The sequence below is a fragment of the Zootoca vivipara genome, chromosome 1 (genome assembly GCF_963506605.1).
Source record: "Zootoca vivipara chromosome 1, rZooViv1.1, whole genome shotgun sequence".
NCBI lineage: Eukaryota > Metazoa > Chordata > Lepidosauria > Squamata > Lacertidae > Zootoca > Zootoca vivipara.
In genome coordinates, this window is record NC_083276.1 from 103127605 (window position 1) to 103153328 (window position 25724).

At 42.8% G+C, this 25724-nt stretch overlaps 1 protein-coding gene across 48 annotated transcripts in view; it reads right to left on the bottom strand.

Moving 5' to 3' along the window:
* NEB (nebulin) overlaps positions 1-25724 on the bottom strand; it is a 165752-nt gene that overhangs the window by 125529 nt on the left and 14499 nt on the right. For all 48 annotated transcript variants that reach the window (XM_060279866.1, XM_060279768.1, XM_035131587.2 and 45 more), the window contains 28 exons: positions 25009-25113; positions 24742-24846; positions 24525-24629; positions 23659-23763; positions 20164-20265; positions 19891-19998; positions 18929-19045; positions 16898-16999; positions 16703-16810; positions 16521-16625; positions 15208-15306; positions 14228-14332; positions 13042-13149; positions 12835-12948; positions 11033-11134; positions 10811-10918; positions 10629-10733; positions 8374-8472; positions 8149-8253; positions 6968-7075; positions 6746-6859; positions 5634-5831; positions 4436-4543; positions 2355-2453; positions 1704-1808; positions 1485-1592; positions 713-1024; positions 415-621 (listed from right to left, as the gene is read on the bottom strand). In XM_060279866.1, the coding sequence (XP_060135849.1) occupies positions 415-621; positions 713-1024; positions 1485-1592; positions 1704-1808; positions 2355-2453; positions 4436-4543; positions 5634-5831; positions 6746-6859; positions 6968-7075; positions 8149-8253; positions 8374-8472; positions 10629-10733; positions 10811-10918; positions 11033-11134; positions 12835-12948; positions 13042-13149; positions 14228-14332; positions 15208-15306; positions 16521-16625; positions 16703-16810; positions 16898-16999; positions 18929-19045; positions 19891-19998; positions 20164-20265; positions 23659-23763; positions 24525-24629; positions 24742-24846; positions 25009-25113 (3366 nt within the window). The remainder of the gene's footprint in view (positions 1-414; positions 622-712; positions 1025-1484; positions 1593-1703; positions 1809-2354; positions 2454-4435; positions 4544-5633; positions 5832-6745; positions 6860-6967; positions 7076-8148; positions 8254-8373; positions 8473-10628; positions 10734-10810; positions 10919-11032; positions 11135-12834; positions 12949-13041; positions 13150-14227; positions 14333-15207; positions 15307-16520; positions 16626-16702; positions 16811-16897; positions 17000-18928; positions 19046-19890; positions 19999-20163; positions 20266-23658; positions 23764-24524; positions 24630-24741; positions 24847-25008; positions 25114-25724) is intronic.

The following is a 25724-nucleotide window of genomic DNA, read 5'->3' on the forward strand; positions in this document are numbered from 1 at the left end:
AGGGCATTAAGCAAGGCCAGTGAGGGGATGTGACCTAGGTAATGGGTATGATTTGAGAAGAGTCCTGGGGGCCAGACAGAATAGTCCCCAGGCCTGGGTTTCCCCACCCCTGAGCTAAGGGTAGAAAGCGCCTTAGCTGCAGTGCAACAAATGACAAGGCTCTTGACTTTGCTGCCTTCTGTCATACATCTGAGGGCGGGGCAGCTCCCTCATTAGAGTCTTTTCAGCTTAGTGTTTTATGTGAATATCTATCTCCCGCCTCCCCCCCCAAAAAAAGATGGATCAGGTATCTCCCAAACAAATGCGGATTATTTCTCCAGATTGTGTATGTATGAGCACCTCATACAATGTCCCATTTCTTCATAGATATTGTTCATTGCTTTGTTCTGGCATCTTTCAATTAGGGCTACTCACATCACTGAGCTGCAGTGCATTCTGCTTAGCCTGGACCATGACAGGCGAGTCTACTATGCTGGTAAACTTGAGGGTGTCCGGGTGCTGGCGGTACTTCTTCTCATTCAAAGCATCTCCTGCTTTTCTAACTTTCTCTACATCCATTGAACCAATTGGGATCCACCCGATACCTTTCATCCAGCTGTTAAAGTCTGCCTTGTAAAGATTCTGGGTGGGAAAAAGAATGAAAAGAAAACAATCAATCACATGAACAGGTAACACTTAAAAAAACACCACCCACCTCTTTGGACGCACTTACGTCACTCTGAATCTGCATCATGTTTTTGGACCGTTCCACGGCGATATCATCAGGCAACAACGTGTAATGGTGCAGCATGTGTTTGTAATTTGTGTTGCTAGCAATGTCCTGGGCTTTCTTGGCAGCGACAACGTTGACCATATCCAGCGGAGTGTTGTATTTGGTTTTGCTCTCCTCGTAAGCTTTCTTGTACTCCCGGTCCGACTGCATCTTGGCAACATTCATATAATGGACCAGCTTGGGGTCGTCTTGGAGACTCTGGAAGCCAACCAGTTTACCCTTGCCAAATTCATAGTCCTTTTTGTACTGGTACTGTCAGGACACACATACAAAAATATCAAAAGTGAGGTTGTTTTCCTGGTGAACAGCCCAACACACCCTTTTCTGCCCCAGCCCTTTCTCTTCTTCCTCGGAGTCTGTTCCTTTTATCTCCTTCTCTCTGCCTCATCTTCCCTTCCCAGTGGGATGCTGAGGGAGGGACAGGTTTCTTTGACCTGTTCAGCTGCAAAGGGCTGCTCCTTCAAAAACAGCCTCCTTCTGTTGTTCCATACATTTCATCTTTCCCACTGCTGTTTTCCCTGAAACTCACCCTTCCTTTTTGCCAACGCTACACAGAGAGAAAGGCTGAGGCCCTCAGGCCACCCATCCCTGCACTTGAATCAAGTAATTGAACCAAGGATTGCTATAAAATCATCATACCAGCACCATTTTATTATTATTATTATTATTTCCCCCCTCATGCTCAATGCCTCTTTGAAACAAGAATACTTACATCGCTGGCCGCGTGTCTAGCAGCCTTGGCAGCTCTAATGGGAATAGCATCAATTCTTAGGTCATATCCCTTCGATTTCAGATCTTCCAACCCCAGTTTGTAGCAATTCTGGAGGAGAAGAGAATGTTTCACTGAAGCTACAGTTGGTTGCTATTCATCTATGCTTTAAAATTTAAGATTTGTGTGTGTTGCATAAAAATGAATTGAGAAGAAACTTACGTTGCTAAGATTGTAGGCATTAACCCTTGCCTGGAGAAACTGAGGAGCATCTGCTGGAAGGTGATATTTATGAATCACATCTTCATTTTTGGCTTTATAAATTACCTAGAACATAAATCAAGGAATATTATATTCAGTCATGCTGGCCACATGACCCGGAAGCTGTACGCCGGCTCCCTTGGCCAGTAAAGCAAGATGAGCGCCGCAACCCCAGAGTCGTTCGCGACTGGACTTAACGGACAGGGGTCCCTTTACCTTTTTTAGTGTAGAATACTTTAAAGTTCACTATGTTTTATTGTACAGTTTTATGCTTAGAAAGTGCACTTTCTAGTTGAATCGCAACTAAGGGGTGGTATCCAATGATGTCCATCCATCGGTGGAAGGGATTTGTGGGAATTCACCAAAGGATATACCACTATTCATAGAAAATATCAGAGAAGTTCACAATAGTTATACATGAAACGATACAATAAAAACCATCTGGATTTTTTTAAATCAGCTAACTATTATGGAAAGATGTATGAACAATAGTATATAACTTTAAAAACAACAACAACCCTAAAATAATGATTTATTGGGTTAATTGATCCCATGATGATTCCAGAATAAAGTTAACCAACACAGAAGCAGACAACATGTGCCAATACTTACATCACTCCTTTGAGCTTGGTTGATTTTAGCTTGTACTACAACAGGGTCATCTTCAATTTGTGTAAACTTAATAGTGTCTGGATGCTGACGATATTTTCTCTGTTCAAAAGATTAAAGAAAATAAAACTGCAATTCCTTCACAGGAAATTATATTTTGCTATTCCATTTCTTTCATATATTTTTTTGTATTATTGAAAGGATGCCTTCAGAAAGATTTAAAAATAACCCAGGCCTGAATTTGCTCACAATAAAAGCTTTCCTGGCATTTCCCCCCAAAAAAACAACCACTTAACTACCGTGTTTCCCTGAAAATAAGACACTGTCTTATATTTATTTTTCCTCAAGACGACACACTATGGCTTATTTTCAGGGGATGTCTTATTTTTTATTGCGCGTTCAGCCTCGCCTCTTCCTTGGCGCCCTCCAGAACTGTGCCTATCACTATGTCTTATTTTCGGGGTATGGCTTATATTGCGCAAATGCTTAGAAATCCTGCTACGGCTTATTTTATGGGTATGTCTTATTTTCGGGGAAACAGGGTATATGATAAACCAGCAAAAACAGTATCTCCATAACAAGATCCAGGAAAGTCCTCTTAACAGGATCTAGTCTTTGCAATGGACAGATCTTCAACCAATATACAGTGGTACCTCGTGTTATGAACTTAATTTGTTCCGGAGGTCCGTTCTTAACCCGAAATCGTTCTTAACCTGAGGCATGCTTTTGCTAATGGGGCCTCCTGCTGACGCTGCCATGCGATTTCCGTTCTCATCCTGGGGCAAAGTTCTCAACCCAAGGTACTACTTCCGGGTTAGCGGAGTTTATAACCCGAAGCGTTTGTAACCCGAGGTACTACTGTATTGTGTACATTCAGTTTCCATTCCAAAATACTCAGGCTGGCAAATGCTTGTGGATTTACCCATATGCTCTGAAAGCTACATATTGATATTTAGTTATTACGTTCTTGGTTGTACATTTTAAATGCATAATGTAGCTAAACCAAATTTCTGAAATATGTAAAATGGCTTCAGGACAGAACAAAACTCTTCTGTGTCATTTTGACCTCTGTATGTAAGTAAAGTATGGGTTGGAGCCAGACTAAGTTAGTTGAACTTAGTTCCCAGTTAGACTCAAGTCTTGAATCAACTGTTTCATTGATTTCAGTTGAAACTAAGTTCAGCTAGCAGGACAGTCCTAATCATGCCAACTCAGAAGTAAGTATTAGTCAAGTCAATGGGACTTACTCCAAGGTAAATAGGGTTAGGATTGTAGCCTTAATCTGCATCCAACACCAGTGGTCTAAAACAAGGTGTGGGCCACGATGCTAATGACTTGTATTAACTTGCATGTACTTTATCTACTTTAGTTGCCAGTGTGTCATCAGAATGAGTGCATCCACTAAAACAACACAGACAAAGTTCTTCTTTGAAAACATAGAACCCCTGATCTGCTGTTTTGCTCAGAAACAAGGGACAGAGTACAGTCGTACCTTGGAAGTCGAACGAAATCCGTTCCAGAAGTCCGTTTGACTTCCAAAACATTTGAAAACCAAATTGCAGCTTCTGATTGGCTGCAGGAAGCTCCTGCAGGCAACTGGAAGCCCCGGCAGATGTTTGGGTTCCGAAAGAACATTCACAAACCAGAACATTAACTCTGGGTTTGTAGCATTCATGAGCCAAAACGTCAAAGTTCCATGGCGTTCGAGATCCAAGGTACGGCTGTAGTAGGAAGGATCATAGCATAGTAATAGAGATTGTGCTTTGCATACAAATGGTCCCTGGCTCAATCCCTGGAGAACCTTGGCTAGCTCAGTCTGTGGTATGATTAGGCAAAGGGCATCTTCTTGTGTTCGAAACGGGAACAAATGTAGCCTGCCCTTCCAAACTAGCTTTCGAAACGAGTTACACATGTGCAGCCTGTTTTTCGATAAGGCTAGGGAACAGAGTACACAGCATCAGTTTGTACATGTGATTCCTCGGTCAGATAGGAACATGTGTTAGGAAGCTTCTCACCATGCAGCACAATCCCTAAGCTGGCCTAGATCAGGGTCAATAAGGTTGATTCTACTTAGGTCTACATACCTCACTGATAATATCAGAAGCTCTCTTGGCTTTTTCAGCATCTAGGGACCCAAGTGGTATCCAGCCACAGCCTTTCATATCGCTGTTGTAGTCAGCTCTGTATTCATTCTGGGAAAGACCATAAAAGCGACAAAATGCAATTAACTAAATTTACACAAAGAAAACCCTCTACAAATCCAGCGTATAGAATTTAAGAACATACATCACCAGCCGGGAACCCTCTATATTTTGGGGGGACTCCAACTCTCATCATCCCCAGCCAGCATGACTAATGTAAATATTCCCAGAAGCTGATGCTTCAACTCCTGGATCACTAGACTATGCACCGCAATCAACGGACAATGAAGCACAGGAATGACATGAAAGTGAATCCACATCTTCCTTTGCTTTGCAGGTAAACCACAGAAAAAGCTATACTTCTAAGCATAAGAAAATGTTTGCTTTTCAAATCAACAGAGGCTTCCCCCCCTAAACGTCTCTTATTCTATTCACCCTTTCTCAGAAAGTTAATCAAAAAGGTAAGGTAAAAAGGTAAAGGGACCCCTGACCACAAGGTCCAGTTGAGGATGACTCTGGGGTTGTGGCGCTCATCTCGCATTATTGGCCAAGGGAGCCGGCGTACAACTTCCAGGTCATGTGGCCAGCATGACAAAGCCACTTCTGGCGAACCAGAGCAGCACACGGAAATGACGTTTTCCTTCCCGCTGTAGCGGTACCTATTTATCTACTTGTACTTTTTAAAATGTGCTTTCGAACTGCTAGGTGGGCAGGAGCTGGGACCGAGCAACGGGAGCTCACCCCGTTGCAGGGATTTGAACCACCGACCTTCTGATCGGCAAGCCCTAGGCTCTGTGGTTTAACGCACAGCACCACCCGTGTCCCTAAAAAGGTAAGGAGCCATCTGCTATTCCCTACTGATTATTCTTCATTCAACTTTTGGGTCTGTTAAGCTGCCAGAGCCTTTTCATTCTTGGCATTGTGGTGAACGTCTTAGAATTAGATTTTTAAGCTAATTAAATATAGGAAGTACGTAGGCTGCGCTAACATCTGATGTTTCCACTTTATCCCAGCCCTAGCATGGTTTCTGTGGCTTGCTGTTGTTGAGTCCAGGAAAAGCCTAGGGAAAACATCGCATCTCTTTTGAGTTTGTATGAAACCCTCCTTAGCTGAGCAATGCTAGACAAGCATAACTACTTACCTCACTCTGTATAGCATTAGCTTTCTTGGCAAGTTCCACAGGAATACTGTCGGGAGGATAGGAGTAATTATGGATGAGATGCTTGTAGTCTGTGTTGCTGACATTGGCCTGTGCTTTCTTTGCTTGTGTAACTGTGATCATGTCTAATGGCGTGGTGTACTTGGTCTTTGACTGTTCGTAACCTTTTCTGTATTCACGCTAGAAAAAAATTTACAAGTACCTTTAAGAGTTAGAACTTTCAGAAAAAACACCAACCCTAATACTTTGTAAAATGCAGGCTGCTTGCATGGCTATGGTGAGACATGCCTTAATTATATCAAGATTGGGTTGCTGCAATACAGTAAAAACACACTAAACATTTGGATCTAGCCAGATCATATTATTATTAGCTAATAGGACCAGTATTAGCAGAACTTTAACCTCTAAAAAGCATCAAACCAGACCAATAGGCATTCTACACTGGATTACCCATCAGTCTCTTACAGTATGGCAGTTTTCACTACATGTCAGACAAAGTTGATACAAAAGTTCAGAAGCAGAGCTGACAACACAGTATTCTGTTTTCACTGGTTAACGTCTTGCCTTAAGCATTAAGATGGATGATCTGAATAGCCATCAAATAGGTACTGACGTTCTCATCTCCGCTTAATATCTCCAAGTCCTTTTTGGACTAAGTTATAATTGCCCAACACAATCTTAACATGTTTATGTGAAAGCGAATCCTACTGTATTAAAAAAAAGGCTCATTTTCTCAACTAAGTCCATAGCCTTTGTAATTATGACTTCTGGTGACAGGAACTTTGTGGTATCAATGGCTCATCATGAAGGGAAACATTTTCGTGTTAATTTCACTTAAAGATTGAACCTGAATATCTTTCAGAATTGTGATTTCCTGGCACTCATTAGCAAGACTAAGTCAGTATTGGATATAAATCACAGGTTATTCTTTTTACACTTATTTAGGAATTTTTATGTTGCCACTTATCTTTGCTTCTTGTTTTGTGGAATGGAGGGAGCTAAAAGTATCTAAATAATTTGATGTTTGCAAATAATTTGGCACTTGGCTGGCATTTACCAGGGCTAACTACAATGTCTACAAAACGGGTACTTACATCGCTCTGCTGTTTGGCCACTTTCTGAGAATGTAGCATTTTAGGATCATCCTCGATGCTCAAAGCTCCAACTAGCTTCCCTCTGCTCTGTTCATAAGCTTTCTTATATTCTACCTACATGGGGACAAGACATTAATGGTCTTCTACATTTTGTAGCCACTGCATAGAAATACAAATAATTTTTATTTTTTTAAAAAAATCTTCATTTTATGCAACACTTACATCACTTGCATTTTTTCGATTGGCTTTGGCAGCAATAATAGGAATGGCATCTAACTTGATCTCAAATTTCTTATCTTTCGACGTGTCCCAGTCATACTTATAGCAAGTCTGACACAGAAGAATAAACAAATAACATGAAGAAGGTGTGACATAATATCAGGACTATAATGACATAAAATCTATGCATTGATTGTAGAGAATATATACAGTCGTACCTCGGAAGTCAAACAGAATCCGTTCCAGAGGTCCATTCGACTTCCAAAACGTTCAGAAACCAAAGCGCGGCTTCTGATTGGCTGCAGGAAGCTTCTGCAGCCAATCAGAAGCCCCATCGGACATTTGGCTTCCAAAAGAACATTCGAAAACCGGAACACACACTCACGGTTTTCAATCATTCGGGAGCCGAGATACGACTGTAGTTATATGATCAAGATATCTTTGAATGACTAAAAAATTTGAAGATGGTTTTCAACTGATGAAAACCACTCTCTTAAACCCTCCTTCTTCCTGGGGTTTTTATTAAGTTTCAGTTTAAGTCCAGCTGCAATCCATGAAATATTTTTCTGCCATGTGCCCATGTTTTAATAGTGTTGTTCATAATCAAGTCTCCACTACAGTTTGCAACACAAGGTATGCCTTTCCCAGCAGTGAAGCTGTCACAAGTTTTTTTTAAAAAAAGGAATTACATAGCTGTAATATATTTCCAGTTAATGGTTCACAATTATAATCTCTATTTGGAGAGATCATGTACATCAGCTGTTCTAATAAAATCTGATCTTTTCCAATCACATTCCTTGATGCTTTGTTTCTGTTGTAGAGAAGACATCTTGGAGCTGGTAGATAAAAAAAATTGGGGTCCAGCAAACTGGTCAAAGCATGCTCACAGATGCACAAACATGGCTAGTTGCTTTATCTACAAAAGATGAGCCAAGACCTGGCTTTGAGGCAACTCTTTACTTAATGATGGCATTGTAAGCACTCTTCTCATCAGGCTTGCAGGCCTGAACTTAAAAAAAAAAAAACCCTAGGAAATGGATTTCCTGTTATACTGTACTGCTCTCCCCTGCTTTTTGGCCATTTCAGTATTATCCTATCGGGTCTACCAGAAGATCTGAATTAATCCTTTTGTTTCCATTAAATGGCTGCATCCACCTATTTAACAAGTGAAGGCTCATACTTACATCACTGATGTTATATGCGTTGACTCTGGACTGGAGGAACAAGGGGGCATCCGGAGGGATGGAACATTTGAATTTCTCACTCTCGTGTTTGGCTTTGTAGTTCAGCTGAAATGTAGGATGAATAAATAATATTCTGAGTCAGTGTTGTCACAAGATGGGAGCTAGGCCCCGTGAAACATAAAACGAGGCAGGAGTTTTATGTTTTTGAGTTGTCAGGTAACTTACATCGCTCAGCTGCTTGGAATTAATCTGTGCTTGTACCATCACGAGTGAATCTGGCACTTGGGTAAATTTGAGCTTATCGGGATGTTTTTTGTAGGCATACTAGGAGGACACGAAAGCAAAAATAAAACAAAATGACAGTTGATTTCCAGTAGGCATTGCGATTATGGTGAGATAGATAGATAGATAGATAGATAGATAGATAGATAGATAGATAGATAGATAGATAGATAGATGATAGATAGATAGATAGATAGATAGATAGATAGATAGATAGATAGAGAGAGAGAGATATCAGTAACATCATAAATAGAGTTTTATAAACCAATTCAGATACCACATTGCCATTCATTCATTCAGCAAAAGTATAACTGGGGGCAACACAAGAGGCAACATTGCCATTCACAAATCTTAAAGTTCTCTGACTGTCAAAAATATGAAGCATCCAAGAGATCTCATATGTCCTCCAGCCAGGGAAGTGTGAAATGTTCTGGTAGATTTTACCTGGGTATCACAAGCGTAATCCAACTCTGCCACAGTACACAGACAGTGATGGAGGTCATCACTTGCACAGCTATGGCTATAAAGGGTGAATAGCATTGGTATGTATGGTTTTCCTTGGGAAAGCATACATGTGGCAAAGCACATTTTGGCCACAAGATGTCACAAGAAACCTGTAAAATGCATAGGTTGAGGGGAAAGAATACTTGACCCATATAAGAGTGAAAAAAGACCCAACAGTTTTATTTTAATGAAAAGCAGCCCCAGGAAGCTACAGTTCTGAACAGAAGAGCAGGGGGGGGGGGCCTCCAAGAAGGTTGCTTTTCATTCAAAGAAAAGCATCAAATCTCTAATTTGTGAGAACAAACTGAAAGCAAACACTGACATAATAGCTGATAAAATACATCAGCTATTATGTCAGGAGAGGTGACTGAAAAGTTTTTATTGTTGGTTCATTTTTATTAATTAGCAGAAAACTGAGGTGCACAATTTGTCAACTCTGTACCGACACTGGTGTGTATACACCTGCTAATTTTGTCTCTCTTTTTACTCATTGAGTCCTCGTCTCTCACTTAAGCCAGCAATGGCAGGTACTTCTCTGCAGGCCACGATTCCTGCTTGGTGGGCGTAGAGCCAGATTTCCTTGTCTGGTGTGTGACTGCATGTTAGAGAAAGTGGAGTTGGGGTCAAATGTGCCCCCGTCATGTGTATGCGTGTCCATATGAGGTCCCACCCTCAAAACGTTAAGTAAGTAGAATTCTAGTATGTAGTTCTTTTCTTGCTATGGTTATTTAAAAACTGTATATCCTTCTTCAAATAGCCATAGGGATACCAAGGCAGTTGGTATCCAAGTGTTGCAGCCGAGACTAGTCCTACTCAGAATAGAGCAGGCATCCCCAAACTCGGCCCTCCAGCTGTTTTGGGACTACAATTCCCATCCTCCCTAACCACTGGTCCTGTTAGCTAGGGATGATGGGAGTTGTAGTCCCAAAACAGCTGGAGGGCCGAGTTTGGGGATGCCTGGAATAGACCCATTTAAATGAACGGGCCTGAGTTTGCCAACTCCATTGATTTCAGTGCGTCTACTTTGAATGGGATTACCGCCCAACGTTTAAAAATAATTAACCTAAAATAGCAAATACAGTTGTACCTCGGAAGTCGAACGGAATCTGTTCCAGAAGTCCGTTCAACTTCCGAAACGTTCAGAAACCAAAAACGTTCTGATTTGTTTCTGATTGTACAAGCGCACCGGAAGAAATAACAGAAGCCATGCCGGACGTTCGGCTTCCAAAAAAACCATTTGAAAACCTCCCGGTTTTTGACTGTCTGGTAACCTGAACATTCGACTCCCAAAGCATTCAGGAGCTGAGGTACAACTGTACAGAAAAACAAAAGAAGAGCAGCAGGTAAGATGACGACATTAAATCAGCCATGCCCAAAGGCTCTCAAAACAAACAAAAAAAGGTGCTCGGGTAGTAAAGAAAAGCCTTCCAAGCAGATGACTCTTCCAGGGTTGGGAGTTCAGGAACTTAGGCAAAGCAAGAGAGAAGGTCCTCACTAAAGTTTCCACCAACTATCCTTCAGATGTTGGCAGGACCCACAAAAGGGCCTTTGCATCCAATGCATGCTTGGAAATACAGAATGAACTTTTAAAAAGGAAGCACTTCGGCTCCTTCCGTTAATTCCATGGAAATCTTGACTGTATAATGTGAAGTAAATCAGGATATAAGTAAGATCTTGCAGGATCCATGACTTACGTCTTTGCACTGGTCCAACTTCTTCATGGCTTCATATTCTTGAGTTATGGTCTGAGGGAAGTAGCCCTTTCCTTTGTCCTCTTCATAGTCGGCTTTGTAGTTTTTCTAGGAAAAGCCACAACAGGTCAATAACCACCACGAACTCTATCTGAACAGGTTAAGGAAGTGGAATCCATACTTACATCGCTCTTCATGGCTGCAACCTTCATGCAGTGTGATTGGTATGGGTCTTCAAAGGTGCCTATGTACCGGCCCAAGATATTCTGCTGATATCCCTCTTTATATTTAACCTAGAGGAGAAGTGCCGAAAGTTACAATAGGCATAATTGTTACAATATGCATAATGGGGTTTACCAAAGCCTTCTTTCGGCCATAAATCTAAGAGCAATTGCAACCACACTTACATCGCTGAAGCCTTTCAGCACATTGTCAAGTTGATACTTCGGGGTATCGCAGTAGTTGATACTTGATCCTTTAGCTTTTTCATATGCTTCCTTATATAGTCTCTGCCGGGAGCGAAATATAAAAGTTGTTATGTAGCAATAAAAGTGCTGGTCATTACACTTTGTTGTTGTTGTTTTTGTTTTTTTACACATCGACTGAACCTGAATGAAGAGCATTGTGAAAGGAGAGCAAAGGGGTGCAGAAAAGAGGGTGTAAGAAATCTGTGTTTTAGTGTGGCAGCAAGCTACACTTTGGAACTCCCTGCCAATTGACAGCAGGCAGACAGCTTCACTGTACAGTGGTACCTCGGTTTAAGTACTCAATTGGTTCCGGGGAGCCATTCGCTCCCCCAAAAGTACTTAATCAGACTGACTCTTCTGTGCATGTGCAAAGCGCCGATAGAGCACTTCTGCGCATGCGCGAACCACACAGATCGCTTCTGCGCATGCGCGCACTGCGGAACCCAGAGGTAAACACTTCCGGGGCCGCGGAGTACTTAAACTGAAAGTACTCAAACTGGAGTGTTCTCAAACCGAGGTATGACTGTAATCTTTTCAGTGCCTGTCAAAACCTTTTTTTCTTTTGGCAAGTCCATCCAGGCAGATAGACATGTTGACATGTTTTAATTTTTTCTCTTTAGCCACTGTTGATTTTAATCACCTTTTCAAAAATGTTAAAACCTGATCTTAACTTCTTTAATTAACCATTTTTCTCGAACGTTTTGGCTCCTGAAGTGAGTACTCCAGTTTGTGAACGTTATTTGGAACCGTACGTCTGATGTGGCTTCCGCGGCTTCCGGTTGAGTGCAGGAAGCTACTGCAGCCAATCGGAAGCCGTGCCTTGGTTTTCAACATTTTTGGAAGTCGAACAGACTTCCAGAATGGATTCCATTCGAGAACCAAAGTACGACTGTCTATATAAACGACAGTGTAACAGACGGTGCACTATCTATTTGGTCCTAGGATGGAGCTGAGAGGATCCAGATAGCTATGGGTAGCCCTTTTGTCTATATACTGGAGCTTCTGCACATGTACTAGCAAGGCTATTCAGGGCTCCACCCTTCTGCTCCTCAAAAACCACAAAAAGTCACTCCAAGAGCTGAGGTAGCCTGGGTTGCAGCATGACTAGGATCTAGTCTAGAAAAGGTGAAATGGGGAAGGCCGTGAGGGCAGCATGCTTGGGCACATGTGCTTGGCTATTTGGATCCTGGGCAGACTTTCTTAACTTAATATAGGAGGCTTTATTCCAGCCATGTGAAAGTCAGAGATGGTTTCTATAAACATCCATTCCTCACCCGCTGGGCAAAGGCACACACACACACACTTACCTCTTCATTATCCATCCAGACCGTTATCAAAATTCACAGGCACATAGCAGCTAGGCAAAAGCAATCAAGAAGCATGCAGAACAGGGCTGGCAAAGGGCGTGGCCTGGGGGAGTCCCGCTAGATGGAATGTTCTATACTTGCTGATTCATAATTTTGACTACAGAACTGACGACGGTTCATCAATGCTTGAAAGAAACAGCTTTTGAAAGACCTGTAGGACTCTTCTAATATGTAGCATTATTATTATTACTACTACTACTACTATTTACATCAGTATTGGATGTGATTTACACATTATGATATTTGCAAATATTTCAGAATAGTTTTATTGCAGAGAGTCAGAAGTACTTAAATAAATGGATGAAGAATTTGGTACTCTGCAGATATCCTCCTATCAGTGCTAACCGGTGTAGCATGTACGGAATGGGTACTTACATCACTTTGCAGTTTGGCTACTTTTTGAGAATGTAGCAACTTGGGATCGTCCTCAATGCTCAGAGCTCCAACTAGCTTCCCTCTGCTCTGTTCATAAGCTTTCTTATATTCCACCTACGTGGGGATAAGACATTGATGGCCTTCAACATTCTGCACTGCAAGCTGATCCAAATCAGCCTGAAAACTGCATTTCTCTGCAACACTTACATCGCTTGCATTTTTTTGATTGGCTTTGGCGGCAAGAATCGGAATGGCATCGAACTTGATCTCGAATTTCTTATCTTTTAACGTCTCCCAGTCGTACTTATAGCAAGTCTGACACAGAAGCAGAAGAAACAAATAACATGAGGAAGGTGGGACATAATATTAGGGACCCAGGTGGCGCTGTGGTTAAACCACTGAGCCTAGGGCTTGCTGATCAGAAGGTCGGCGGTTCGAATCCCTGTGACGGGGTGAGCTCCCGTTGCTTGGTCCCAGCTCCTGCCAACCTAGCAGTTCGAAAGCACGTCAAAATGCAAGTAGATAAATAGGAACCGCTACAGCGGGAAGGTAAACGGCGTTTCCATGTGCTGCTCTGGTTCTCCAGAAGCAGCTTTGTCATGCTGGCCACATGACCTGGAAGCTATACGCCGGCTCCCTCGGCCAATAATGCGAGATGAGCGCGCAACCCCAGAGTCGGTCACGACTGGACCTAATGGTCAGGGGTCCCTTTACCTTTACCTTTAATGCAAAAATCAATCTATTTATTATGGTGTTCTTGTCGTTGTTATTATTAATTAGAATTTTATATAGGCCTTCATCATAAGATCTCAGGGAGGCTACCAGAGTAAAATAAAATAAAATAATGTAGTATAAACACCAACAAGTGGGAATTGTTGGCCTATGAGTGCTCCAATTGGAGAACAGCCTTCACCAAAGGCATCATGGACTTTGAAGAAGCATGAACTCAGGACGAAAGGGAGAAACGTGCTAAGAAGGCGGCACGCTTGGCAAATCCTCACCATGGTCAACTCCCACGCGGAAACCTATGTCCCCACTGTGGAAGGATGTGAAGATGCAGAATTGGCCTCCACAGCCACTTATGGACACATTGTTAAGACCACATTCATGGAAGGCAATCTTACTCGGCTACAAGTGATCGCCAAAGAAGAAGAAAATATTGCAGAGAGTATATAATTGCTCTAACTGTATAAGACATTTTTTAAGAAAATAAATAAAATCGCTAGAGAATAGTTTGCTTCATTATACAATCCTTCCCCTACAAAAGCAGCTGATAACATTCATAAGCAACTAATGAACATAAAAGTCTACTATTCCCAGGGCTCACAGATCACCAGCGTTGAATAACAAAGCTCAGTCCTAGAAAGAACATGTCAAGTTCTAATGTACTTACATCACTGATGTTATATGCATTGACTCTGGACTGAAGGAACAAGGGAGCATCCGGAGGGATGGAACATTTGAATTTCTCACTCTCGTGTTTGGCCTTGTAGTTCAGCTGAAATGCAGGTGAACAAATAACGACATTGAGGGCTTCAGCTGAAATGCCAGCACAATGAAACTGAGTAAGGGGTAAGAACATTCACCCTCTCTAATACACACCATTTGTGTGACAATTGTTCAACCATTTCTATCATGCACACAAGATAAGGGACAAGGATTCAGGTCAAGGGCATAAACCAGGGGTCCCCAGACTTACCGAGCGGCGGGCCGGTGCCCGCCGCGCCGACCGCGCGGTGGGCCGGACGGCAGGGGAGTGCGCGCGCAGCGGGCCGGAGGGCGGGGGAGTGCGCGCCCGTGCGCATGCGCACACGCACACGGGCGGGAAAAAAATCGCCGAAAATCGCTTGTGCACATGCGTATGGGCCTCCCCCGACCCGGAAGTGCACCAGAAATGACCTCTTCCGGGTCGGGAGAGGCCCGTACGCATGCGCACAAAGGATTTTCGGCGATTTTTTGCCGATTTTTTAGATCGCCGCTGCGCCGCGCGCCGCGAGAGCGGGCGGCGGCAGCGGGCGGCGGGGGTCGTCGCGGGCCGGATTGGAAGGCCGATTGGGCCGCATCCGGCCCGGGGGCCGTAGTTTGGGGACCCCTGGCATAAACCTTTCAAGGAATCCAGAATCCGCACATCTCTGTTAACAGAGTAGGCCAGTGCATATTCCTGCTTCTGCATAAATCTATCGAGTCATCTTACAGAACAAGTATTATGCCCATTTCTGAATTGTTGATCTGTTTGTTCTGGGTCACTTCCAGTGTTGTCGCGAGGTGAAGCCACAACATCAACACCGGAAGCTTGTTTGCCAGACACGGTCTCGTGAAACCTAAGAGTTTGTTGCTTGAGTTGGAGTTTGTTTGAGTTGCCAGGTAACTTACATCACTCAGCTGCTTGGAATTGATCTGCGCTTGTGTCTGAACAGGAGAGTCTGTCACTTGTGTAAATTTGAGCTTATCAGGATGCTTTCTGTAGGTATACTAGAGGGAAGAAAAAGAAAAAGACATTTAATTTCCAGCAGGTATCAGTAATAATAGAATTATACAGCAGTAAATCACTTTGAGGTCGTTGTTGCTTTGACAAATCAAGCAGTACATAAATTTTATGAAATAAATAAAAATGTAAATAAATAGCCTTCTAATTCAATTCAGATACAGCAGTATTCATTTATTCAGCAAAATATACTACTGGCCAACCAAAATTGCAAGACTGTCTTTTGCAGATCTGAAAGCACTCAAGACTATCAAAGTTATAAAGTTTCAACAGGCTTCAGATGTCCAGCTCATGAAATATGAAACAGATTTTTAGTATATTTACTGTTCAACATAATCTTGTGGGATTTCACAGACAACAGAATCACAGGTGGTGGTGCAAACCTGACACAAAACCATCTATACTTGCCAAGCACCATGCATATATATAGATGGCTGGGCTGGCTGTATATATAAATCATAGCCATAGACCATTATTTGCCCTGCTGTGGCTAAAGAGAGTGCACAACGTTACTGTGCATAGTTTTACTTGAGAATATGTGAAAAAGCTAAGCCTATTCTGGCCAGCAGATGTCACAAGAAACCTGTAAAAAACATATGAAGATGTCACCTTTCAAAATTATGGGACCTGAGGGTTAGCTACAATTCACATGCAAATGACTGCAGAACGCCACACCATTTTTATTTTAATGAATTAAAGCCCCAAGAGGCTGGAATTCTCAGCAGAGAAGTAGCTGAAGCTTTTCTCCGCTGGACATTTTCCAGCTCAAAATCATTCTCTTCCTCATATTCTCCCCCCACTAATAACAACCTGCCTTCTATGACTGCTTTTCAGTCAAAGAGAAGTATTACAGCTCCATTACATGCCTTCGTGAGTAATGTACAATTTGCACCTGACTCAAAACAGACCTTTTATTAGCAGGATGAATATTTCGAAAGAGGGAAGATGCAATTAATTAGTACTTAGCCTAAGCCTGATCTTTGGCTAGTGTATATATGTTAATATGGATGTATATTTGTTAATTCATCTGTGTTTTAAATTGTGATTTACACATTTTAAATGTTGCATGCTTCTGGAAAATCTGTAAGAAATTTAAAAAGGAAACACTTTAGCTCCTTCCATAAACTCCTTGAAATTCCTGATCACGTAGCATATGATAAGATAGGATGAAGGTAAGATTCCATAGGAAGCAAATACTCACATCTTTGCACTGGTCTAACTTCTTCATGACTTCATATTCTTGAGTTATGGTCTGAGGGAAGTAGCCCTTTCCTTTGTCCTCTTCATAGTCGGCTTTGTAGTTTTTCTAGGAAAAGCCACAACAGGTCAATAACCACCACGAACTCTATCTGAACAGGTTAAGGAAGTGGAATCCATACTTACATCGCTCTTCATGGCTGCAACCTTCATGCAGTGTGATTGGTATGGGTCCTCAAAGGTGCCTATATACCGGCCCAAGATATTCTGCTGATATCCCTCTTTATATTTAACCTAGAGGAGAAGTGCCGAAAGTTACAACAAACTAACCAGTTTATGGAAGTCTCATTGGGACCACTATCTAATTGCTGCCATACTTACATCGCTGAAGTTTTTCAGAACGTTGTCAATCTGATATTTGGGAGTGTCACAGTAATTAATGCTGCTTCCTTTTGCTTTCTCATATGCTTCCTTATATAACCTCTGGCAGGCGGAAGAAAAAACCATAATGTAAAAGACCCCCATCAAATAACATGATTCCCTCCACTCATCATGGTGCCATCAGATTAGCAAGCTTGGGCTGCCTTAAATTTGCTAAGAAGGGACATCTGGATTCACATGCACATTTTTTTCTGATCCATAATGATAAGAATTTAGGTAGAGCCTTGCTGGATCAGACCAAAGCACCCTGTTTGCAACAGTAGTTAGCAGAGATGCCCTATAAATTTTTATTGTTGTTGTTGTTGTTGTTGTTGTTGTTATTATTATTATTATTATTATTATTATTATTATTATTATTACCCTACCCATCTGGCTGGTTTCCCCAGCCATTCATGGTGGCTTACAACATATCTAAAAACATATTTTAAAAAATCAATCCTTTAAAAACTTCCCTAAACAGGGATGCCTTCAAATGTCTTCTAAAAGTCAGATAGTTGTTTATTTCCTTGACATCTGAAGGGAGGGTGTTCCACAGGAAGGGTGCCATTACTGAGAAGATACCTGAAGATACCTGAAGAAGTGTGCATGCACACGAAAGCTCATACCAAAATAAAAACGTAGTTGGTCTTTAAGGTGCTACTGAAGGAATTTTTTTATTTTGCTTTGGCTTCTTGCAGTGAGGGAACCACAAGAAGGCCGTTGGAGCTGGACCTCAATATCTGGGCTGAACGATGGAGGTGGAGACGCTCCTTCAGGTATACTGGGCCAAAGCTGTTTAGGGCTTTAAAGGTCAGCACCAACACTTTGAATTTTGCTTGGAAATATACTGGGAGCCAGTGAAGATCCTTTAGGACTCGTGTTATATAGTTCCAGCCGCCACTCCCAGTCACCAGTCTAGCTGCCGCATTTTGGAATAGTTGTAGTTTCCAGGTTACCTTCAAAGGTAGACCCACATAGAGCGCATTGCAGTAGTTCAAGCAGGAGATAACTAGAGCATTCACCACTCTGGCGAGACAGTCCACAGGCAGGTAGGGTCTTAGCCTCCGTACCAGATGGAACTGGTAAACAGCTGCCCTGGACACAGAATTGACCTGCGCCTCCGTGCACAGCTGTGTGTCCAAAATGACTCTCAGGCTGTGCACCTGGTTTTTCAGGGGCACGGTTACCCTGTTCAGGCCCAGGGAGTCCCCCACACCTGCCCTGTCATCTCCCCCCCCCAAGAACAGTACTTCTGTCTTGTCAGAATTCAACCTTAATCTGTTAGCCACCATTCATCCACCTACTGCCTCCAGACACTCACACAGGACCTTCACTGTCCTCATTGGTTCAGATTTGAAGGTGAGGTAGAGCTGGCTATCATTTGCATACTGGTGGACACCTAGCCCAAACCCCCTGTTGATCTCTCCCAGCATCTTCATGTAGATGTTAAAAAGGATGGGGGAGAGGACAAAGCCCTGAGGCACCCCACAAGTGAGAGCCCAGGGGTCTGAACACTCATCCCCCAACACCACTTTCTGGACATGGTCTAGGAGGAAGGAGTGGAACCACTGTATAACAGTGCCCCCAGCTCCTCTAGACGGTTCAGAAGAATGTCATGGTTGATGGTATCAAAGGCCGCTGAGAAATCCAGCAGAACTAGGGAACAGCTTTCACCTCTGTCCTTAGCTGTCCATGAAGGCAACAGATCTCTCTCCACTCCTTGTCCTCTAACTACTAGCATTCCAAAGTATCTGAATCTAGAGGGCCCATTCAACTATTGTGGCTAACAATTTCTGATAAGTTTTTAATCAGAGGCACATTTTTAATCAATAAAAGATTGTTAATCAGTTAGTCAGCTAACTTGCAAAGTAAATCCATAGGCTTGCAAAGCAAATCCATAAAGAGAGTCCTAATTCTGAATAATAAATGGCTACAACAAACTATTGATTGGTCTTGGCCAAAACTATCCCTGGAGAAACGAACCACACTTACATCATTCACAAGATTTGCAGCAGCTTTCAGATGTTTGAGCAGTGGGTTCTCTGTAGCTGGAAGCACATTATAATCTGTAGAAGCCTTGGATTTTTCATAATCTTCTCTGTATTTTATCTAGCAAAATTAAGAAGAAAAATACTTACTCACTTTTCCAAAATTGTGTACTTTTGAGTATCTTAAATTCCTGGTTGGCACTATTTATAGTGTTGCTTATCTTTCAATTCTTTTTATAAAATATGTTTGAGTGATTTACTTAGCTTCTTCAGCGAGGGAAAAGCACAAAACTAAGACTCTTAAGAAATTTAGTGTCATTTACAGTCAACAGTTGGCATTTCTTCTGTGATTCAAGCAGCTGTTTGTGCTCATCTCATGTGATGTAAGTAAAATGTGTTATACCTGCAAGTGATGCTCTGTGTGTGTGCTTGAAAAAAACAAAACCTCTTTTCAGGCTGTATTATCCATTGTGCTGAAAGTATGCTATGGAATCTTGAGAAAGATAACAATGGGCAAAAAATTGTATTGTCAGTGCTCAGTGTCTTCAGTAATACTAAGAGCCAAGAGAATTGCCAAACACTCAATGTTGCGGAGCCCAGCAGCAAGGTGACTTTGACCACAGAGGCAGATTAAGCAGCTACCTGGGGCAGCACAATACAAGGGCAGCCCACAGAAGCTGAGCATTCATTTGGCAGCATGCACCCTTCTGCATGCAAACAGAGAGCCAATCAATGATACTCCCTATGACATGTTCTGAATTCACATAGAAATGCCTTCATCCCAGGTTCAACCCATTCCACCTAGGGCAGCAAAAGGCCTTGAACATGTTGAAAATGGATGCAATATTCATTTCATTTGCGAAATGGGAATAAACAGTGGGTACCTATTCAAATATGGATTGGGAAATTGCTAAAGTATTTCAGAGAGGGCACAATCTAAATAAGTACTGAGAATATTAAGCATACCTTACTGGCAGCATCTCCAGCTTTCTTATTAACTGCATACTCTGGTGTTTCAGTCTGCATGAAGTAGATTTGGTCTTTCTGATTCTCCCAGTCTTCTTGGTATTTTCTCTGTAAGGAGCAGAAAATATAGTTATACTCAGTTCAGTAAAACTGAGGTCTAAATTGGAGTTTAAATGGGGAAAGGAAATGAGAATCTAGAAAGCAGCGCGGAAACGCAATGATTAAAGCACAATATCCATACTCATTTGCTGATAAGCAATACACTTTCTTTACCGGGCTCAAGTTATCAGCATTCATTCTGGCAACTGCAACATCATAGCATGGAGTTTGGCTCCATTTGCCCTTCTTCTTGTTATAGTCTTCATGATAGTTGCGCTGTAGAAAACAAAAACAAATATTGAACTGTGCACAGCCAACTAAAGTAAAGGAACCACATCAACTCCTATAATATGTTTGTTTCATCACAGCTGCTATGAAACCGCTATACTTTTCAACATCCCCTTAAATGTCCCCCCCCTTTTTTTTACTCCTGAGCATTATTGGGAGGTGAGAGAACTGCAACTTGAATTTGTATAGAATTCTCTCTCTCTCTCTCTCTCTCTCTCTCTCTCTCTCTCTCTCTCTCTCTCTGCTTTATTGGTTTTAAAAACTGTGTAGCATAAGTAATCAACAGAAAGGAAAAACAAAAACAAACATTCATTCCATAGTTGGTGCTTGTTGCATGTAACAATTTGTAGTTGGAGTCAACATGACCTCCGGTCCCCCTATTGTGGTTCCCAAATTACATTCTTTATCTGCACACTAAATTTTGTCTCCTCTAGGTTGTTTCAGTTACATTAATTTTATAAGATTCTTCTATTATATGCAGAAAGTCAATCCAGATCTGCCAACGGATTTACATTTTTGCAATGTTCTTTTAAATAAACGCTGTATACATCCCACTCCCTATTGAATTTTTCATTGGTAACATCTCGGAACCTTGCTGATAATCTGACTAGTTCTGTATATTCTCACAATTTGTTTTGCCAGTCTAATTTGGATGGGATAGCTTCTCCTTTCCAACCTTTTGCAATTAAAATTCTGGCTGCATTTCATGTATTTTATGTATGCTACAGTAGAAGCCAGAATTTGTATAGAATTCAATCAAATCTTCACAGTAATGTAGAATCTACACACCTGTTATTGGCCCTAAGATAAGGAATCACAATAAATATAAAATGTACCCCTTATGGAACAAAAGGCTACATAGGCGTATGAAAGTTTCTCACTAATTGTGTAAGTGGTGGTGCTGACAGACAGGAAAGAAAGGGGGTCACCCAAAACCCCAGGATCTATGGAGTCAGACCACTAGTCTATCTAGCTCAGTTTTGTCTACACTGACTGGTAGTGTTTGTCTGGGTTTTCAGGCAGGGATGTCTCCCAGTCATACCTGAAGATGCTGGAGATTGAACTCTGCAGGCAAGGAAGATGTTCTACCACTGAGCTACAGCGCTTTCCCACTAACTCAATTATCTTATTTTCTCCCACCACCAAAAAGCCTTGGCTTCCAAACTACTCTTATTAACCTTCCTGCCCTAGACTTCTGGTCTGTGCTCCGTTCCTGTAGTTGCCTATCCTATCCCTAAAAGGTAAGTTTGGAGAAAATTAGAGAGACCAGTTAAGGTAAAGGTGAAGGGATCCCTGACCGTAAGGTCCAGTTGCGGACGACTCTGGGGTTGTGGCGCTCATCTCGCGTTATTGGCCTAGGGAGCCGGCGTACAGCTTCCGGGTCATGTGCCAGCATGACTAAGCCACTTCTGGTAAACCAGAGTAGTGCACAGAAACGTCGTTTATCTTCCCGCAGGAAGATACTTGCACTTTGATGTGCTTTTGATGGTCACATTTTGAACTGCACATCAGGTTGGCAGGAGCAGGGACCGAGCAATGGGAGCTCACCCCATTGCGGGGATTCGAACCACTGAGCTTCTGATCGGCAAGCCCAAGAGGCTCTGTGGTTTAGACCACAGCGCCACCAGTAGTGAGATATATTAAAATACATTCCATTAAAGGAAGAGAACAATGAAAAATGCAGTAGTTCATGACTAACATAAATGAGAGGGTCAGACATTATTTTTGTTATCACAATCTACTTTGGTTCTGAGTTTCATTTACTGGCTATTTACAACAAATTACACAACCCCATTAATTTCATCCCTCTTCTTTCCATCATGGTACTAGATTAATTATACCTAAATATCAACTTTATTAGTCATGCTTCATGGTTGTGGAATTCATCAGTTGTGCAATTAATTCAACGCATGAAATCAGATATGGGCATTCTGTTTGCCGTCACATTTCCCAAGTCTGTGAAGCATTATTTTGTATGGAAATGGAATGGAGAGGCACATTTATTTTTATTTTTTTAGCATTTTAGGTCTCTTCAGCGGAGGTTTCCATAAATGAATTACCTCACACAATAGATTGCCTAATTGCCTTTGGTCTGATCGAGCAAGGCTCTTATAATGAAGTTGAAAGGTAAAATATTCAAGAGGAAACGCTTCTTCACACAATATATAGTTAAACTATGGAATTCTCTGCCACCAGATGTACTGATGGCCACCAACTTAGAAAGATTCAAAATGGAATTAGACCAGGGTTTCCCAAACTTGGGTCTCTAGCTGTTTTTGGAGACCCATCATCCCTAGCTAGCAGAACCAGTGGTACTATCAAACACGAATCAGATGGGTAGTTATTTTTAAATGCTGAATGTAAATGAGAAAAAGCCTGCTAGAAAAGAGGGTGGAAGAGAAGGAGAGGTAAGATTCAACAGCAAATCGAGATGCGACCAGAATGACCGCTCCACACATCAATGGTGGGGCGTTTTTTGCGTGGACGCGCGCAGCCCCCTGATCCCAGAGGGCGGCTCCATGGAAGTTCAGGACTGGCACCACCTTCCCAGGTAGGATGCCAGGGGTCTCCGCCTACCCGGGCCTGGCATTCAATCCTGCCCGGGGAGGTGTTGCCAGGGGATGGCCAGGTAAGGGGAGGGACAAACCGGCTTGGACAATAGCCTTTGAATCTTACCTCCAAGCACCAGTTGGTTCCAGAGCTTCACTCACCCTCCACACCCTCGTTCAATTTCCTTTGCAGGCTAACCTTTTCTCTACAGGTTCTCAGGCGCTGCTACGTCAAGGCCGCTGTTGAAGGGTCGGAAAGGAATTTCCCTGCATTGGCAGGTTTCGCCTTTCCCGTAGCAATACGTCACAACTTGGCGGTGTCAGGCCTTGGGCGGAATTCTTTGGCAATTTTCCTAGAGGGAGGGGTGTGAGGCGGAGACCTCACCCCCTTGCGTCGACAAGATCGGGGTATTGGGGGAAGCCTTGACCATGCCAATAGGTGTCATCACTTCCCCCTACCAGCGGCGGTGAACAGGGGGCAGGCTCTCTCTGCTTGAACATACGTTCTCCAGAGCCAACCCCAACCCCCATACATGTGGATGACCCCGAAGCCTCCCAGAACCCCGGCTGGGGACTGGGAAGGATAACGCCCAATGCCTGAAGCCAAGGTCTCCCTACATCTGAATTTGAATAAAGTTGTGGCCAATTTGAATCCCATAGCACGTTATCTCGTGTATTTATTCCGCTCGGGGGGCTGCCTGTGGGTTTGGGGGACTCCGCCTGTCCACGCAATGACTGCAGAAGGCTACGTGGTAAGTATAGCTTTGCCTTTTACAGCACTTGGTATTTCCCCTGCCCTCTATGCTAAGAATTAACACTACAGTATACTCACGTCACTAAGCTGTCGGGTCACTTTCTTGGCAAGCTCCACATCAGGTGGGTCTGGCAGAGAAGTGTATTTAGCTTTGCGTTCATCGTGCCCCTTTTTGTAGACAATCTGAAATAACAGGGATAGACAAGGAAGACATTCACTCTTGCTTTCTCTTAACATGGCTATTCACAGAGGAGCTAGTTTGCACTCACTAGTAAAATAAATGCAATCAAATTAGCACAACTGCTCTATAGTGTTTGGCAATCCTAATCAGGTTTACTCTGAAGTAAGTCTCAGTGATGTCAGGGAGCCTTAAAGGTAAAGGGACCCCTGACCATTAGGTCCAGTCATGACCAACTCTGGGGTTTGCGGCGCTCATCTCGCTCTATTGGCCGAGGGAGCCGGCATACAGCTTCCAGGTCATGTGGCCAGCATGACTAAGCCGCTTCTGGTGAACCAGAGCGGCGCACGGAAATGCTGTTTACCTTCCCGCCGGAGCAGTACCTATTCATCTACTTGCACTTTGATGTGATTTCAAACTGCTACGTGGGCAGGAGCTGGGACCAAGCAACGGGAGCTCACCCCATCACAGGGATTCGAACCGCCAACCTTCTGATCAGCAACCCCTAGGCTCTGTGGTTTAACCCACAGCACCACCCACCTTACCCCCTAGCAAACGTGCTTAGGAGTGCAGCTGCATGCTGCTTGAAGGACAAGTTGTTATCCTTACATTTCAGCTTAGGAAGAGAACACCCACCCACACCCTCATGCTGACTAAAATATCTTAATGATGCTATCAAGTGTTTGCCGCCTGAAGCGTGTTAAACACGGACTCCCTTATCCAACAACACAGGTCCACATCGCACTAGCAGCATCTCGGTACTTACATCACTGAGGGACTTTTGCGCCTGTGCTACTCTCCTTAGTTCAGGGCTGTCGTCGTATGGGTAGAATAATGCTTTGTCCGATTCCCAGTCTTCGGTGTATCGTTTCTTAGAAAAAGGGAAACAACAACAACATGTTCCATTTGGGAAACATAAGCTGAACGAAGGAGGCACCAAATGAATGGGGAAATAATACAGGGCCTTTCAGGGCCTGGCCTACCTTGCTGTACATTTCGGAAGCTTTTACAGCCTGCAGAAACTCAGGAGCATCAGGGGGGAGCAGGTACTTTTCCTTATTCTCTTCCCAGTTCTGTTTGTATAACACCTAGGGAGACAAACCGGCAATGGGTTGCACAAGGTTAAGTGAAGCACCTAGCCAAATATCCTCTAAAGAAGAAGAAGAAATTCAGTGGTAGCTTCACGAATGTGGAATTTACTCCCCAGAGAGATTCACCACATCTGCAACCTTCCTGCTTTTTGGACTTACCTTGCTAACTTGCTGGGAGACCTTCTTTGCGTGTTCTATGTCTCTCGCTTGTCCATCCACATGACAGTTAGTCTTCGCCGCGTCACCAGCCATGCGATATTGAACCTACGGAAACCACATATACAGAATGGGGAACCCATCATGAACAGCATACACAACAGATACATGCCATCATCATGTTTTACAAGCGTGAAAATTTTAAGCAGCTGAAAATGTCCGCTTCCAACTACAATGGTGCCTCGCTAGACGAATTTAATTCGTTCCACGGGTCTTTTCTTATAACGAAAAATTTGTCTAGCGAATCCCATAGGAATGCATTGAAATTTTTATTTTATTTTTTTTTGCCCATAGGAACACATTAATTGAATTTCAATGCATTCCTATGGGAAACCGCGATTCGCTAGACGAATTTTTCACAAAACGAATTCGTCTAGCGAGGCAACCTCCAGTAGAAAAAAACCTTTCGTTAAGCGGAAATTTCGTTAAGCAGGGCATTCGTTAAGCGAGGCACCACTGTATACCATTAAGTGGAAGTGGAGGCTTCATCAGAGATGCCCAGCTATGGATGTGCATCTCAATGTAGGTGAGTTATCTGAGTGCACATCAGCACCCAGCCTGTGTTTGCTAAACTTTGACCACAGTGCCTCTATGCCCACATTTCCTTTATTGAATAAGAACATGTGTATGTTTTTAGGTGGGTGGGTGTCGCTGGTCAA